Genomic DNA, 19,173 nt, shown 5'->3' with positions numbered 1-19,173 from the left:
GTTGATATAGTATAGTTTAAGAAAACGGTTTGTACAGTACATGATAAAACATCATGCCAGTATTTCAGACATGGAATTCTATAATATAATCTCCAATTTCTAGACAACAGTGAAATAACTGCTTTAAATTTCTTTGATTCTTTCCTTCATGATGTTAGAGTTTTAACAGATCCAGTGTACGTCAATCTATCTGACAGCACCGTGATGGTTTATAGAGGAGAAATACTGTTTTTGAAAGAGCAGTAAGAGACTGAAGCTAGCATTTTTAGTTTTGTGGAGAAAAATGACAATGTGTGTATGAGATGTGAGGAACCAATGTATGACTTTGTCTGAGAAATGGATCCCCCTCAGGGAGAATGATATTTATGATCTATCAGATAAGAAACACAGCAGAGGAGAAAAGCCTGGAAGAAAAGCCTCAGTGGCTTTTCTGCAGAAACAGAACACAATCCTTCCATTCTGCTTTGCCCTTCCTGCACCTTAGAGGATGTTTGATTTACACCCCGCAATGTCCAGGATTAACTGTAATATCAGGGCTGGAGCGTTTGTGTCGATTTGCTTGTGCTCCAAAACAGTGTGATGTTCTAAAAATGTAAGCACAAAAAATCTCTTTATTCAGGAGAAATTAGCTAAAGCAGGCAGTTTCACACCCCGGCGAATTTCTGCGGTGTTTACAGGTACAGTACGCTCTACACCCGTTTAATCTGTATTAAATGTAATGTATGGTCAGACGGTGCAAAATTAGTATGGCAGAGAAATAGCAACCATATTAATTTGCAAAAGAATAGCCCAGATGGCCTTTTACCAACAGGGCTTGATATTGTGAGCATTTCACTTGCATTTGTGACTAAAAATAGTTATGTGTACAAACTGTAAAATATATTTGGAAACATAAAAAGTCAAGGTCATAAAAAGTCTTATATTTTACTGCAACCGTAAAATGTGTTTAAGAGCATGTGTGCGAAAAAAAAAAAAAATCCCCATGGAGTTTTATTAAATGTAGGGTCATAAAAGGCTTGAATGTCTTAAATGATGTAACAAATGTCTTAGTTATTATTTTAAATGGTCTTAAATTTGGGGATCGAAAACAGCCTATGTGATTTATTTAGGATATAATGTCATTAAATAAATATGAGCCCTGCACATTTAAAAGTGAATTATGGCAGTATTTATTTTATTTGCATATTAAAGTATGTTGTAGATGGTTGTAAGAGTACCAGAATCCTCCTTCATTTTGTCTCCCTCATCTTTTTGAAAAGTTGTCAATAGTATAGGCATTTCAAAATAAGAGTCCCAATGTATTTCGGGCTTGTTTATAATTTGAGGTCCCACATTATGCATAAAGGTTATATAATTAACTAGAAATATTAACTCATTTTAATAAATAATTTTGCTTTAAAATATGTCCTTGTATCTCTTTACTAGAAAAATCAATATTTCAATTTAAGAGCACGTGTGCATTGGATAAAAGTAAACGTCAAGCCCTAATAAAACTAAGCACTTGCTCAGAGCATATGGCTGTTGTCTTGGCTTCAGCTGGCAGGCTCTAGGACCCAGAGCACAATGTCAGGTTTGGGAAGCAGGCAGGGGGCAGGACTTGCTTCCTCTGAGCTTTTGTGGCAGAAAGTGCCATTGCAGCTTTGTCATCCCATTACCATAGTTATCAAGAAAACCAGACCCACAACCAGCCCGAGTCAATTACCATTGAGAGACAGTCATTTGCAGGCAGTGGCCTGGCCTATTGGTATTATCACAGGTCATATTTGAATAAAGTCACCTTTCCTTGTCTCTCTATTTAGCATTCAGCATAAAAAAAATAATTTGCATATTCATATTCATTATCTTCGAAAGCCAGATAAAGATATCTCATAAATCATCATCATTGAGTGATTCTTTGCTTACATCCGCACAGGTTGTTTACAAAAACAATGACATCCGGCTGGAGCTCTCCCGGCTCGCCCGCATCGTGGATCCCAAAATGAAGATCCAGGGAGATGTGGTGTTCAAGTGCGAGAATGTGGCCACCCTGGACCCTATCTCATTCGAGACACCCGAGGCCTACATCAGCCTACCCAAGTGGAACACCAAACGCATGGGCTCCATCTCCTTTGACTTCCGTACCACCGAACCAAACGGCCTTATTCTCTTCACCCACGGGAAGCCGCAGGAAAGAAAGGACGCCCGTAGCCAAAAGAACACAAAAGTGGACTTTTTTGCAGTAGAGCTTCTGGATGGAAGCTTGTACCTGCTGCTGGACATGGGCTCTGGGACTATCAAAGTGAAAGCCACACAGAACAAGGTGAACGACGGGGCCTGGTATCATGTGGATATCCAACGAGATGGAAGATCAGGTCAGTGTGTGGATTCGCAGATGAATACACTCACACACACTTAAGTGCATTCCTTATTCCATGTTGAATACATTTAATAAATTCTCTTTTTTTTTATCCAGTCGGTTTTTTATTGTATATAATTTTTATGTGCTTTAACTATTTTATTTAATGTTTAAAATAATTTTTTTTAACTAGCATTTGCACAATTCTGTATTGCAGTAAAGCTATTGTTGCCACATTTGATAGCTTAAATTTTTTCTCATTTGTTCCTTTGTACAAATCTAAAGTTAATAAATGTCAATAGATGAGAAATTTGATTTTTTTAAATAATAATAATAATAATTATTATTATTATTATTTTTTAAATGGAAATTATATATTTATTTAGCTTTTGTTGCTTATGTTAACAGGTTACAGTATTACAGTGTAGTGCAGGAGAAATGTACTGTGTTTCTGTACTAAGCCTATTTTTTAGTACATTGCTGAATATTATATGGCTGCTAATAAAGGAAATATTCAATATAGTAACCTAAAGTCACTCCATAATATTTATGGCAAGAAAAACAATTTGTTAGAAGCACAAAGCAAACCCGCTATTGTGGTTGTGCTGTTGCTTCGTTTGCCTTATAAAATAGAACTAAAGGTACTGTGGGAGACAGTGTTGAAAATGGCTTTGTACATCTAATTTGTGACAGAAATGACTAACATTTATAAATGCAATTCAAGGAAAAAGTCTTTAAAATCGATTTCCATGTGGGAAATATGCTCTTAAGAAATAAAGACATTGCCCATAAATTGAATCTTATTTTAAAACCAGTTTTTAACTGAGCACATGAAGAACTCCCACTTTGTTTCATTATTAAATCGGTTGGATACTGTAATTGCTTGTGTGTTTTCCATAGGCTTTAAGCTCTGCAGCCCAAAGATAACAGCTTTAAACAAAAAGCACAGTGGTTAGTCACCAATAATGGACAGATTTAGTCCAAAGCAGGCTGACATTTTCATTTCATTTCACATCTACTTTGACGGAACTTTCTATTAGGTTTTATCCCCTCTATCTTTCTATGTGTTCTCCTTCACCTCTTTCTTTCTTTCATTGCCCTTGAATCTCTGGCACTCTGTTTTCTGAATCGATCGACGACTACTCCATATCACTTCATAGCACAGGGCCCTTGGGAGGTCTTGTAGGATATCAATATTGCGAAGTTTTAGACAGAGCCATGTGGGTGACTGGACTGGTGTCAGTTCTGAAGAGATTATTCCCATTGATCCCTGGTTCCCCACATGGGATGCATTGTATACATCTGTGTGTCTGTATGAGGGACGCCGCTTTACAAGATTCACACACTCCCCATGAGGTCATAAATAGAAAATAATCTTCTTGTATCCCCCCACTCCCTTTGTCTCTTGTGGACAGGATAGAGGTGTAGTCTGAACCCTGCTGGATTATGCATGCAGTAATTTACAGTACTTTAGTCTCTCCACATAAGTCTCTCCACATAAAATATATATACATATATATATATATATATATATATATATATATTATATATATAATATTATATATATATATATATATATATATTGTATTTATATTTTACAAATTATGAATACATTATTCATAATATAAATTATATATGTTTCCTAACCAGATTTAGCATTATGTATGTACTATTATAGTATTTAATAATAATCTGAAATAGCTTTTATTTTTTATACATTTAGTAGCTTATAATAAAAATGTTATTAAAATTCTGATCTATTTATATTCAACTTATTAGTTAACCTTTTATTATCAGACATTTTTAACCCAAAATAACAAATGAGAAAAGTCACCAGCAATTTATCATGCATTTGGTAACAGAAGCTAGTTTAAAAAAACAGACTACTAATAAAGTGGTTTAATACTCATTTGTATTTTTATTTTATTTTTTTTTGTTTATTTTTGTTTTAATATTGCTCTAACTTTAGTTATTTTTTTTATTTTAATAATTTTAGTACTTCACTGTAAAATTATTTAATTTAAGTTAGTTTCCATGTATGTAGTATATTTTATTAATTTTAAAGCAGCTGTATTTTGAATTAACATATATGATTTTTTAGTTTTGTGGGATTAAAATTACTTCTGGGGACATTTTAGGGGGTTAAACGCACAAACCTAAACTGCAAAAAACTAACTGTAACGTTACTAGACCACTAACAATAACTGTGTGAATGTATTTTATGGTTCATATAATCTTGGTTTCTCTTAATTCTTCACAGGCACCATATCTGTTAACAGCCGCCGCACTCCGTTCACCGCCAGTGGTGAAAATGAGATCCTGGACCTGGAGGGGGACATGTACCTGGGCGGCCTCCCTGATACCCGAGCCGGCCTTATCCTTCCCACCGAACTATGGACTGCCATGCTAAACTACGGCTATGTGGGATGCATTCGGGACCTGTTTATTGATGGTCGCAGTAAGGACATCAGGCAAATCGCTGAGGACCAGAACGGTGCAGGCATCAAACCTTCCTGCAACAAGATGCCAGGCAAACAGTGTGACAGCTATCCGTGCAAGAACAAAGGCATGTGCAAAGAAGGATGGAATCGCTTTATCTGTGACTGCACAGGCACCGGCTACTGGTCCCGCACGTGTGAGAGGGGTGAGTTAGCTGCCTTTACCTTTACCTTTCCCTTATTAGTTCATATTACCTTAACATGCCCCGTTTCCTAAAATTAATTTTTTGCTTTGTTTTAGAATAAACCCGAGAGGCGGGTTTAATTTCAGTCGCAACATTTGAATAAAAAATGGAGCGTTTACAATCACAGTCACGCCAGTTTGTTTAGCTTCTCACCTGTAAAATCCCATCTGCTGCTGTTTGTAAACAGCGGATTAGCTCTCACATAATCAGTTAAACTATAAGCTCATTAATATCTCAGCACGTTGCTGTATGGAAGCTGATGTTCTCCGGGGTTTGGGAAGTGTTGCGCTTGAGTCAAACCTGTGACGATGACATACATTGGAAAAAGGCGCTCATAAAGTACAGATTTTCAGATATCATAGACAGAAAGATTTATATTTGCCTGAAAAATGAAGCAGAATGGTTTTGGTAGATGACGGGAGACTGGTTGTGGATCTTTTGCTCGAGTCTGTTGTGGCTGCATGTTTGAAGGGCTCCATATGAGCCGGAACACAGGGGTTCCAGGTAACCAGGTAATAGAGGGACTTCCAGCGTGTCTGTGAACACTGAGCAAAGCAAATTGCTTATTATGTTGGCACGAGAGCAGGTTTTTGGGCTTCATTAATTTGTATAATATTACAAGAAACCATTGTTATCATTTACTATATAACATATTTAGATAATCACATTTGTAATAGAAGTAGATATGAAGTATATATGAGAATAAAGTATATATAAAGGACCTTTTTTGCAATTCTTCTATGGGTGTTAAAGGTTCTTCATGGAACCAACAATAGCAATAAAGAACCTTTATTTTTAAGGTGTAGACTGCTGTTTACAGTTACGCAGCTACAGCTCCTTAACTGTTTGTCAAGATAACATTTATAACATATCAAATCACCAATAAAATTTGACAACAGTATTGCAAATGTAGTAATCTTCTTTTAGCCCTTCTTATTTATTTATTTTTTAAAAACTAGCTTCTGTATACTCTGTACTGTAAAAAAGCTATTATTGTTGTCACCTTTATGATAAACTGCTTGTGATTTTCGTTATCAAGGGCTTTGCAGAAAAAAATGTCTGGTATACAAATGTAAAGTTCAGTGCAAATAGATGAGGAATTAAAATCAAAATAATAAAAATAATCAAATAAAACTAATTTTAGACTTTGGGCTCATGTTCCCTATCGAGAACAGAAATGAGTCTCAAGAGGATACAAAAGTTCAGAAGTTGCAAACATTGACGTAAATTGTTTTTGTATTGTCAGAGGACATGTTATGATATCTTTTTCTGTCCTTGTGCTGTGTATTTAGACAAATGTAAAAGTCAAATACAGCAGTTTAACACTCCATTGCTAGAGATACAGATTGTATATCAACCTCCTGCACGTTCATTTGCCGTGAATGTCAGTTATAATCATCTGCAAGGGCATCAGACTGAGTGTCACCGCGCGTTATAGTGAGTTTGTGAGAAGAGCGAGTATGAGAAGTATTCTGATACTGACTAGCAGTGCGTCCAAACATTGTCATTCAACTACACTTTTACCACAAGGCAAATTAGTCAACTTTCTAAGTGTCTCACACACACACACACACACACACACACACACACACTTTTTTTTTAAGTGTTATAACTCTAAACCCACACTTTGCCAAGAGTGCACACCCTACTACCTGATATTTGTCCAGATCTATTATCTGCTCCATAGAAGCCTGTAGCTGCTGCTCGGGCCAGACAACTGGCTGCTGTCACACACCACGCTGTCCTCCTGTCAGTACACATACACTTCAGATTTTCTCTAATGCACACTCAGCATTTCAACCCTGACATACACCTCCTTTTTCCAGATTGAGGAAATGTGACTGTGTGCTTGGAAATTACAGGCCTGGAAGAGTGACTGCTGATTCATTGACTGTAGAAATTCGAAACATTTAATACAGAGGTCATGTAATGAGAAATTATTTTATTTTGTAAAGTTTTGTTCTGTTTAAAAGTTTATATATATAAAAACACTATTTAAAATGATTTCTCATGATATGACCCCTTCATTAAATGTTTTGCATTTCTACAAGCTGAACTATTATAAAATTCTACATATAACATTATTTCACATGCTACTTGCTCTATCATCTAAATATGTTATGTCACATCATTTTATATTATATAAAAGCCTGTATATAAATTAACATGAATATGAATGTGTCTTTTCCTCTCACTTTTGTGAGTTTGATTGGCATGAATTATCTTCTAAACAAAGAAAACTTTCCTCACAGAATAGCCTGCCAGAATATAAAACAAACGCAAGCTGGAGTCTGAAATAACTGAATCCTCTTTTCTTAAGAGTTAAGTCCATTATGCAGCTAGGACCTATCGAGGTCATTTAATAGCTTATTCTTAAAATTACACACAACATCATTGTATATACTTCATATGAGTTTAGAAAACTACATTTTTGATAAGTGAAAGAGATGAATAAAGAGCTGTATTCTTTATAGAGCAAGAATTCTAATTTAACACTATGCAGTTTTACTCACACTATTACAATTTTGCATCTTTTTTTTTGTATTGTATGTAACTCAGTCACAATATAGAGAAGTCCCATTTATTGCTTATTAGTATTTGTAGTTCATTATTTCATAAAAATGTAATTAAAAAATTTTAAGCAACTTAATAAATGCCTTCTTTTCTTTAGCTTCCCAACTTGAAAACTGCAATACTGTTATAGCTCACAGTAGAATAAAGTTAATACTGTGTAAACAGGTAAAACCTGTTTTCATGTGGTAATTGAACTCATTTTACCGCATCGTCTGATGTGCCTTGCCAATTTAGTGCTGAGATTTCATTTTGCACGTTAATTCCTTCAGTCATTAATGTAGAAAATGAGTTTGTTTGGTTAATAAATGCAAAACCTAATTTCCGTGCAAACGGCCCTGATCATTTCAAAAGTATCTTGACAGGTCATGCCTCAGTAATGCTAAATTAAATAACGACATCGGATGATTGTGGGATGAGCTGATATGTTGATAATTGGCTCAGATATTTTGTTCATATGCATGGTTTGCCATGCGGATTGTTAATATCATTTATATGTGTCTAAACTCTACGGTTTAATGTGGGTTTGTGTTTGCAAACAGGTCGAGGTGTACTGGGAAAGGTTATTTGTTTTTTGTTTTTTTTACTAAGCACCACTGGCTATAGTGCTCGAGTTAGTTGCTATTGATTCAGGCAGTGTGAAGGTCATCTATGCCGGCTTGGGGGCCTCAGAGAGCCAAAGTGGACCCCACAGCCATGGCCCTTAAATCACCTGAGAGTGCACTGAATGCTAGGGCTATGGTCCCTTAACAACACTCAAATATAATCACAAATGAGTTTACTCACATTCTGGGGACTTTTTTTTCCTATCTTTGTCAATACTATATTTCTCCTAGGCTTGACCGTAGTGAAGCCCATGTGACACGGAGGCCTGGGTGATTAGTGTAAAACTTTAAAATACAAACTGCAGGTTTCCTCGGTATCTTTCCTGTTTTAACACTAACTGTTTTACATTTTAAGCATATATTGATTTGATACTGTAGTGTCTCTGATTAAGCCACAAAGAGCACATTGAGATGACATCCGGGAGGGTTTATCTTGCAATTACTCTTTGCAGCCTAATCTGGGTAATTATGTCAGTGATTTTACTCTTTCCTCAGGTTGTCTATTCTTTTGATTGCCTTCATTTCTCTCTCTGTCTCTCTGTTTCATTCTCTTTGGAGAGATGATGAGGGGGAGGAACCTTTGTAAAATGCACAATGATTGGGGTATAGCATTTCATGGCAAAATTCACAAGACAAAACACACAGAATATAAAAAGATCTAGATCCATGCAGTTTATTTATGCAGCTACAAATGTGTTTATCCCACAAACAAAAATGCAGACAACATATATGTTTTATTTTGATTGCAGACAGAAAATTTGTGTTTAATGTGGCTTTGAGATAGATGTGAATTATGTTAGTATGCTTTTTATTTTGTAATTTAATTTTTTGTTAACATTTTTTAAATCTCAGATGTCTGACTGTTCCATATGTGTTTTTTCAGGGTCTGGTATTCTTGAGTTAATTTTTAATATATCAAGTTCAATCAACACAAACTCAGCATACCTGAAAAAAAGACAGGTGTGTGGGAAAAATAGTCCAACAACACTGTCGAATCAAAATTCTAAAAAGATGCAATGTACACTGTCAGTACTTGCTAAATGTAAGTTATCATTTAACAAGTACTGATAGTGTGCGGGATTCCATCTTTTTATAATAAATAAGTTAAAAATAGTTTAATTTGTGGTTTGTTGATTTTTATTTTTTAAATGGTTACAAAAACACTTATTTTATTTAAATTTAAAATATACAAAATATATAAATATTACATTCAATTATATAAAGTTTTAAAATTAAATTTTTAAAAGTATTTATTTATTATTTAAAGATAATTTTATATAAAAAATAAAAAGATAAAATGACAAATGTATTATATTTAATTAATTATTAATTATTTTTTGTTTATATTTTGATTGCTGTGGTCTTTGTAGTGTACTCGTGCCCATTACTAATGCACAGATATGAGTCTACACTCACATATATGTACATATCCACATGTTCAGACATCTTGGACTGAGGATTTACGTTATGGATCAACACTTAAGTCAGGTCTTAGGGGTAAACAAGTCAGTTAAAGATTTCACAACAGTCGATCAAAACATGCCATCCCCGTGGTCCCGAGGCCTTGTTATCTTCCCTCATCCCTTCCTCTCCATCCCCAGCAATCTGCCTGATTTCACAGCTTCAGGAAATCAGCTCATATTCTGCAGATTTTCCCTCCCTATCATTCACCTCTCTTTGAAAAGTCTCTAATCATGCTGAATAGCCAATCAGTGAAGCACTAACAACAGCATTCATTTGGCCACGGTACACAAGCTCATCCAGACAGAAGTGAAAGGGAACTTTGTGTCTGCTGTTGTGTAGCTCTGTATTTAGAACCGGGTAAAAATGATTTGTTCCTTTATGAGATGCATCAGTGTGTTGACATATCAGACCCCATCAATAGAAAGTGTTCAACATGAGGGTACAAAACATGCCATTCCATCACGAAAGGGGCGAGGTGGTCTCTGCCGTTGCCTGAGGAAATGGGAGATAGCATTGCTTTGCTTGACAGTTGTGGATATTGGATATTTCGAGAGTTTCCACATTCTCTCTCGCTCTCTATTTTCCCTTTCTCACTCTATTCTTGCATTCAGTCTTTGTTAAAATATATTCCTGTTTTATAGTATATGTACCATATTCATAGCTGTTTTATTGTTACCGTTTAAGTCTGCTTATAATGTCAGTGAAAGGTTATTTTAAAAGGTGGGCAGTATAATTATGATTCTTCTAAGGCAGCATAGCTTGCATCCTTCACAGAAAAGACAATCCCATAATGCATTGCAACAGCTGACCCATGATGACTGATGGAGCCATATGAATCTCTTTAATTATAGAGTGTTAAACTATTGATAAAGCTCATTAGGTTCTGAAGTGTTTTTTTTTTTTTTTTTGCAATGGGCAACATTTTATAATCAGACCTGGATATTTAATATGATGATTTAAATCAAGGGTTCAGAAGCCATTTTAGGTTTTAAAAGCATTTTGATTAATTATTCAGTAGATTGCAATGAATTCCTCTGGTACTGATCCGGATTAAGACTCATTTCTGAGAGTTCATGACTAATCAAAATGGTGAGCTGGAATGAATTAATTAGAATCACTAAATATCTTAGAAAAAGTCTGTCATGAGCCTACTCTGGCCATTTTCACTTTAATAAAGACCATCAGATAGGTAGGCTATGAAATATTGTACCTTTTATCATTTTAGGCTGAAAATTAACATTTTTCTGATAATGCATTAGCACTGAAGATACTTGTACTGTACAAGCTGTACAAACAGACAATGGGTTTATAAATACATAAACACTCAGAATAGAAACTCAAAAAAAATGAATTTATTTATTCACTTTATCTCATTAATAGTAGTGTGGCTGAGTAACATGAATTTCTGTAGCTCTGAGCTAATCGCAGTGATTGTCTCTGAGCACTTGTCATGCAAACTTGAATAATTATTGAAATGAGCAGACTGTGGAACAGAATATCAGCATTTTTAATTTACTACAGGAAGTGAACAGCCAAATGGACTATATATATATATATATATATATATATATATATATATATATATATATATATATATATATTGTTTATTCAGACAGTCTCACAAGACAGAGAAAAAGGTTAGAACTGCAAAATATAGTATATATAGTATAGACTTTTTTTTTTTGCCATTTCAATTCAAGTTTATATCTTGTATCTTCTGACTTTTCACAATCTCAATTTTATACCTCACAATTGCCAGTTATAAACTAGTTATTTTGTGATTTATTTTTTTTTATTTTTTTTTGGTGAATGTGTTTTTTCCACTTTTAGTTTCACAAATTTTCTTCACGAACTTACTGTAAAAGAAACAAACTGTGGTTGGTCTTTTTACATGTTGATCAGAAATCCATTCTTGTAGTTATTTTTCAGAAAATGCTGCATCGTGGAGCCCACTTTATGCTGATAATGTCACATATACAGACTTTTGATTATGTTTAAGCTCTTAGTTCACTGAATAGTACTGAGCATTTAGTCTTTTATCACACTGAAAATTCAAGCTGACACCAAGTAAACTAGTCATTATTGAGCATTCACATCCCATAGTATCTCATTTTACATCAATTAGGCTTTTTTCTCTCCCTCCCCCCCATGTAAGGAGGCACACAGGAGCTGAGGTCTCTTTCTGCCCCTCCGTCACAGCTGGTTAGAGGAGCAAGAGGTGACGGCCCACGATTATCCACCTAACATGCTCTTAGTAGTCACTCACAGACCTGCTGAATTTTTCAGATCGCAGGTGTTGGCAGCCTCATAAACCTTTATGAATTATTGTCGATGACCTTCATCAGGTGGAACCAGACTTACATAGTTGTTTCTGTAGTCATCTATGCCAGTCACCACCTTTCCTGCTTTCTTCCCTTAGAAAAATATAAATGAGCCATGAAAGGACAAGGAATGAGAGCACAGCAGGGAACCATAGAGAGGTAGAGTGAGCAAGAGAAAGACAAGAAATATGGGAACTAGCATAGCGGTTAGCATATGTGCCCAAAATGTACAGCTATAATGCCCATGCAAGTCATTCTAGGATAAATACAACCTATGAAATCCAACACCCCCCACTCCCCCTTTTTTGTGTATGTATGTATATATACAGGTGAGAAAAGTATGCAGTACATTGTATTTAAATTAAAGTCTCCATTACCTTTCCATTTAATTGGGAGGAATAATAAATATTAACGAGAATTGTGATTTTTATTCAGGCCTTTCCCTGCTATTCTCTACTATCTACAATAAAATAAGAAACCCAAGAAGAGAGGGATTCATGGAGGGCTTGTGGGTTTGCTGTAAGTGGTGCGGCTCTGTGGTTGAAAACAGTTTATTTTCAGTGGCAGGAGAGTTATTGAACCGTTTCTAATCCAGCTCTGAAGCTAAATGAGTGCAGACGAGAGCAGTCCGCAAGCTGCTTCCTCAATCGCGGCTGAAACAGAAAGGAGTAAATCCTTTTGTGTCTGTGTTGGGAGGAGCAGAGAGGCAGTACGTGGAGGAGGATGTGCCTACTGTATTTGGTCCACCTCTTCTCTTTTTAAGGGTGGCTCTAAATTATTCAAATTGTTGCTGCAGTATAGCTACGATTTTCTATTTATGGCAGCTGCGTGTGTCAGAATCTCCCTTCAGGGTTTCACTATAAACCAACCCTGTGCCCACACCAGCCATCTTTCAGAACGGACCAGAGCGTGAGAACTGATTTAGACTTTTAAGTGGTTTTGGAGGATGCATAATAAACGTTCACATTGTTTATTCACAGGCGGCATTGAGTTTCTTTAAAATTGTTCATTGTGTACCATATCCATGCAGAAGTACTTTTAATTATCCGTATTTACCCTTGGTTGACATTAATTGTGCAACCTTAAAAAAAAAAACAAAAGAACTGCAATATATTGATTTTACATGCGTTGTCATCATACGGCATCTGCTGCCATCTAGTGGCACAGGAAGGAAATATTAAAGTCTCTGTGATTGTCAACCACTGGAGATAGAGGACATTTTAAGGACAGTGCTGTTTTCTGGATATTTGTCCTGTTTGATGCTGTGCATAATCATGTGCCTTATTTCTAATATGAATTAGATTTAAATGTTAAGCATTATACAGTATTTCCTCATTTAAGTAAGATAATAGATTAATTTTGTTATTCAGACTTCAAAATATATTTCCAAACCCCTCTATATGACATTTCAGGCAAATGATCTTATGTAAAATAACACTGCTTCAAATAAATGGCTTTAAGTCATTATAGTCACATTTAGTCACAAACCTTCATTTTCTTCCTTATAAAAATGCTCATTGAAAGTGACTCTGTTTCATGTATACTGTGTGATTATGGCACTGGTCTCTCTGGCTCTTGTTAGACTGCAGTTAGCATCATCTGGGTATTTGCTTCTCTACAAAATAGAACTCACACCTGTGACGCATTATTTAACATGCATATGTGGCCGTTTGTGTGGGTTTGACCACCTGCAACTCTGTTTAATTACAAACATGCGCTGAACAATTTCCTGAATGATTTGGCTTTAGTAAAAGGTTTTAGTTCAGTTTTCACGTCATTATTTCGTCAACAGAAGTAGAGAATATTAGGGTGAGGTGTGTCACTTCCTGCGATCAGGACAGCTATGTTTCTTATAAAAAAATATATTAAAAAAATCTGTATTCGTCAATGATTCCTAAACTTTTTTTTTTTTTTCTTGGGTACTACCAAACCAGATTTGTTTTAACACTATATTATTCTGATTGTTGGTTAACATTCATTAAAGTAATAGTTGAATGAAAAATGAAAATTTGCTGAAAATGTACCCAGACTCAAGAAAAAGAATGTAATGTGAGAAATATACATTACATCACTTACTTACCATTGGATCCTCTGCAGTGAAGTGAATGGGTGCCGTCAGAATAAGAGTCCAAACAGCTGATAAAAAACAAAACTATAATCCACAAGTAATGCAGATGACTCGCAATACAAGTCCATAATCCAAATTATAAAACTGTTCGTTCCATTCCTCGATTCTGATTGGTCAGCAGCTGTGTTTTATTCACGATACAGCACAGCTATGACCACTTCACCCAACGGTTCTGTGTATCACTGAGCATCACCCTTAAACAATCAATAATATAGTATCAAAACTGTTTCATGTATTATGTATTTCGGCAGAATTAACTGTTTGCTATTTATTTAAGGAAGTATGAGTGACCCCTGCTGGCGTTATATTGCATCTTTCATCTTTAATTTTGAGACCCCGCCCATCCCCGTCTAATAAATGATTCTTATGCAGAGATGATTCTTATGTTGATGTGTGTGCACATCTGAAGCCTACAGTTTCCAAAGTGAGGAGGGAATATTACTGTATTCATTAGTTTTCTGTTTCAGGTATGATTCTGTAGCTATGTTCATATGTCCATCAGTTTACACTGTATGACACTTGCAAATTCATGCTGTGCCTCGAATCAGACATTTTCTCATGCTGAGAGATAAGCAGATGTATGTGTGTGAGAAACTATCATATATGGTGTTAAAAAAAATAAATGACAGCAGATAAGAAGAGTTCCTATTCTCTATTTTTATTTAAGCTCCATTAGTTGAGGCATGTTCGGAACATTCTCTTGCCATTTACTGTTGCTGTCAGGAACTATTTTTTAGCAGAAGGACAGCATCTGCTAACGAACTTGCTTCAAAAAAAGTAACATTTCAATACATACATTTTTGGTTTTAATATTTTTTTATTGTGTGGTAAACGTTTTATAAAAGCAATAAGGTACTGGAGGCCGTGCTGTATCATGAATAAATCACGGCTGAAGGACGTTGTTAGGCACGATGTGAAGGGGATTTATATGAATTATTCACGATACAGCACGGCCTCTCATACCTTATTGCTTACCTAATGCTTCCTCCAGTGAAAAGTCTATCCTCTGTTGTCCTCCATAAATATTTTTGCTCATGAACAGTGCTTGATCTGAGCATATTTCTCTCCTGATTCAGATGAGACAACTTTTTCACTAAAGAATGCTATATTGCGGATAAAAAAACTTGTATTTTAGCCAGAAGCAATGGTTTGACGTTAAGAGCATCTTTATGATGGTTTGGTTTCTTACGAACATGTAGCTTACAAACATTACTTGTGGATTATTGATATTTTATCATCTGTTTGAACTCTCATTCTGACGGCACCCATTCACTGCAGAGGATCCATAGGTGAGCAAGTGATGTAATGCTAAATGTCTTCAAATCCAATGAAGAAACAAGCTCATCTACATCTTGGATGGCCTGAGGAATTTTTATTTTTGCAACTATTTCTTTAGTGAGTTGGCTATTATTATCATCATAATTATCAGTCATACTCATACAATGGTTGAGGAAATGTCATCAGAAATGACCTAAAATCTAAACTGGGCAGTTGGACGCTCCACTGCAACAGCAGACCTATCAAAAATCTCTCTCGTGCCATCTTAATTTCCAGCATGTGGCACCACAGGAGCTGATGAAGGTTAAGAGTCTAACTGGACAGCTAAAGACAGCGGCAACAGCTGCTCTGTTTTGAGGCACTGCTTACCAAATGGTCTCTGCACGTCTCTGTCTCACAGGAGAGATTGAAGGTTGAATCTGCATTAATGTCCTTGTCATCTTCAGTTTAGAGTTTGTCGTCTGCTGGTGAGCAGTAGGAAGACTGACAATTTAATGAACATTGATTGCCTTTTATGCCTGATGTTTCTCTCATTATGTCATTGAGACAGAGCTCAGTACAGGTCAGTCTGATCCCTCTGTGCCGCACAGATGATGATGATAGATCATATCAGAGATGCACCTTAATTAAGCAGCCTGTGCTCACTCAATATTAGAAGCTAAATCAATACATTTGTATTCCAGAGCGCTATCCCATCTGGGTTAATCGAAATGTTATGACACAAATATGTTACCCGTGCCTCAAGCAAGGCCTGTAACTTGATGAAAATAAATAAACAAACAAACCCAAATGCATTCACACAGGGTCCATTATTTTTTAATGAAAAAATGTACCAGTCACAGATATTTCTGTAAAAAAAAAAAAAAAAAAAAAAAAATTCACAGTTGATATAAATACAAAATAATAGAAATGAAAAAAAAAAAGAATTCAAAATAGAAATAGAACCGGTGCAAGAAAATATTATTTCTTTCTACTTCAAAATTTATTTTGACACATATTACTATACATTTCTTTGTAATTATTTGTAAATGTATTACCAATTTCTAATTGACTTAACAATGACTTAAATAAGTCATTATTTCGAGAAATTTCCTCATTATTTCAAGAAAAGTAATTATTTCGAGAAAGTTTCTCATTATTCAGAGAAAGTTTCTCATTATTTCTAGAAAAGTAATTATTTCTAGAAAGCTTCTCATTATATCGAGAAAAAGTATTTTCAAGAAAATAAGTATTTTCAAGAAAATAACTCATTATTTCGAGAAACTTTATTATTATTTCGAGAAATGTCATTATTTCAAGGAAGTTTCTCATTATTTCGAGAAAAGTAATTATTTCTAGAAGGCATCTCATTATTTTGAGAAAAGTAATTATTTCTAGAAGGCATCTCATTATATTGAGAAACTAAGTCATAATTATAAGAAACTTTCTCATTATTATGACTTAAAGAAATCACTTTTTTTTGGAAACCGAAACGGGCTTCCATAGTAAATAGTCCAGCAGTGTAACAAGTGATTTATTTATTTATTTATTTTGACTCTCAAAAAAATATGAAGTAAAAACAGCAACCATAATAATCATAAAATAATTACAAAACTGTTTTCAGCTGGAGTATAGCATGTCATACGGCAGGACACTGCTTGAAATCTGACTTGCATATCCCCTTGAATGTGCATGAATGCATGAAAGATCTGTTTGTGAAAGAGAATACATATCCAAAAGTTCAGATGCAGCACAGAGACCAAAAAAAAAAAAAAAAAAAAAAAAAAAAATCTGATTAAACATTCCATCTATTCAGTCATCAATTAGTCAGATGGAATGTCAGTTAAATCCCTTTATTTATTGAATTAGCCTCTCTCATGAGTAATGCTTTTTGCAGCTCATTTGACTTTCATGAACCGCATTTCATTCGGGCATGTGATTGAATAAGTTCTGTGTTCATTATTTACACAGGAAAACAAAAGCAGGGCTTAATTAATATACCGAAATGTCAGATGTGCACCGCATTTGTATACAGCCACATGATCTGCATTAATTATCCCAGCCTACAAATCTAAACGAGAGGAAGACGGCCACGTTTTACAGGTTAATACAGTGAATGAGTGCCTTCATGTGTCCTGAGATGGATTTATGAGATGCTTTGAGAGGAAACAACAGTGAATCAAATCTCATAAGTAAGTCTCTCAAGATGGCTGCCAGATGCTGTTGTGTAACATCAGCCTCTTATTGAGAAACACTGCCACCCTGTGAAGATCTCTGGTGCCTTATTCCCCCGTCACACTCTGATCACATCCTCCACCGCATGTTTCTGTCCACTTGCATCAGCCCGCTGCTCAATAACGTTGATACAAAATCATTTCGATTTGCTTTCACTCAGAGTTAATCATCAGATACTGTCTAGAGGTTAGTCCCACTTATCTGTTTCTCTTTTCGCTGTCTTCACTGATGGCAGCACAACCTCGATTTCTCTCTCCCTCTCTCTACTAAGTATGCCGGGTGTAAAATTAAAATTGGCGGGGGCCCCAGGGAAGATTGAAAAGCAACTAATTGCACATGATAACATATTGATCACTGTGTAATTTTAGAGTTTGTCAGCGGTTTCTATGCATTGATATTTAGGATGCATGTGTTCAGGATGGAGTTTTCACAGCTCAGGATTAAATGAGCATCTGTTGTTGATCTTCTCTTGAAATGTGTAATCACTGAATTTGCATTTTATAATTTACTAAAGTCTACTATATGTATTTTTAATAAAGTTATCTGAGACAGAATTATTGTGAGCAAATACTGTAACTTCTCCATTATAGTGGTCGACCGATATATCGCCAAGGCCGATATATTGGCCAATATTTGGTATTTTTCAAATATCGGCATCGGCCGGTAAGTTTTTGTGCTTGGCCGATGTGTTTGAGGGGGGATTTTTTTTTATTTTATAATTAGTATTATAGTAATATTAGTATTATACAACACAACCACACAAAAAAATTCAAAAATACTCAAAAACTAAACAATTATTCAATCAAAAAAACAAAAAAAACAAAAAAAAGCTAAAAATTTTAAATATTAGTATTATACAATATTAAATAACGGTTTTATTTTTTCATATATTTTAAATATATAATTTATTCCTGTGATAGCAGAGCTAAATTGTCAGCATCATTACTCCAGTTTTCAGTGTCACATAATCCTCCTAATATGTTGATTTGGTGATCAAGAAATGTATCTTAGTATTATCAGTGTTGATAATGGTTATGCTGCTTTATATTTCTGTTGAAACATGATACAATTTTTTTCAGGATTCTTTGAGTTGAGATTGAACAACGTTGATTGGAAAGAGAACTCTTTTGTAACATTATGAAAAGTCTTTACTGTCACTTCTTATCAGTTTAAACGCCCTTGCTGAATTAAAGCATGAATTTCTATTAAGAAAAAATATCTGAATGGTAATATTATATTATTTTATCTTTCTGAAGCAAACTTGTTTTGACCTTCATTGAGTATTGTAACAAAAGATGAGTATCTTGTTATAAATATCTCAAAGTGAGATTTTATGTAGCCTCATTGTTTCCATCTATATAAACCCTAGCTGTGATTTATGTCTTTCTTTGAATGACGCTGAATGACAGTCAGAAACTGAGGCTGGGGAGAAAGGGCATCGCCACATCCATCAGTCCCGTCCTAGCAGTGTGCCTGACTGGCCGTCTGTGTGGCAGCTTGCTGAAAAGTACAGATGTCTTCAACATTTCCCATGGCAGGAGAGATCTGTTCATTTACCTGTTGAGCCAGTTAAC

General features: G+C 35.1%; 1 protein-coding gene across 23 annotated transcripts in view; it reads left to right on the top strand.

Moving 5' to 3' along the window:
• The window catches only part of LOC109057157 (neurexin-3a), a 270,223-nt gene that overhangs the window by 69,873 nt on the left and 181,177 nt on the right, over positions 1-19,173 (top strand). For all 23 annotated transcript variants that reach the window (XM_042742036.1, XM_042742019.1, XM_042742035.1 and 20 more), the window contains 2 exons: positions 1,913-2,351; positions 4,596-4,979. In XM_042742036.1, the coding sequence (XP_042597970.1) occupies positions 1,913-2,351; positions 4,596-4,979 (823 nt within the window). The remainder of the gene's footprint in view (positions 1-1,912; positions 2,352-4,595; positions 4,980-19,173) is intronic.

The sequence above is a fragment of the Cyprinus carpio genome, chromosome B17, assembly GCF_018340385.1.
Source record: "Cyprinus carpio isolate SPL01 chromosome B17, ASM1834038v1, whole genome shotgun sequence".
Lineage (NCBI taxonomy): Eukaryota > Metazoa > Chordata > Actinopteri > Cypriniformes > Cyprinidae > Cyprinus > Cyprinus carpio.
Note: the sequence above shows the minus strand (reverse complement) of the source record. Positions and strands in the feature narration are given on the sequence as shown.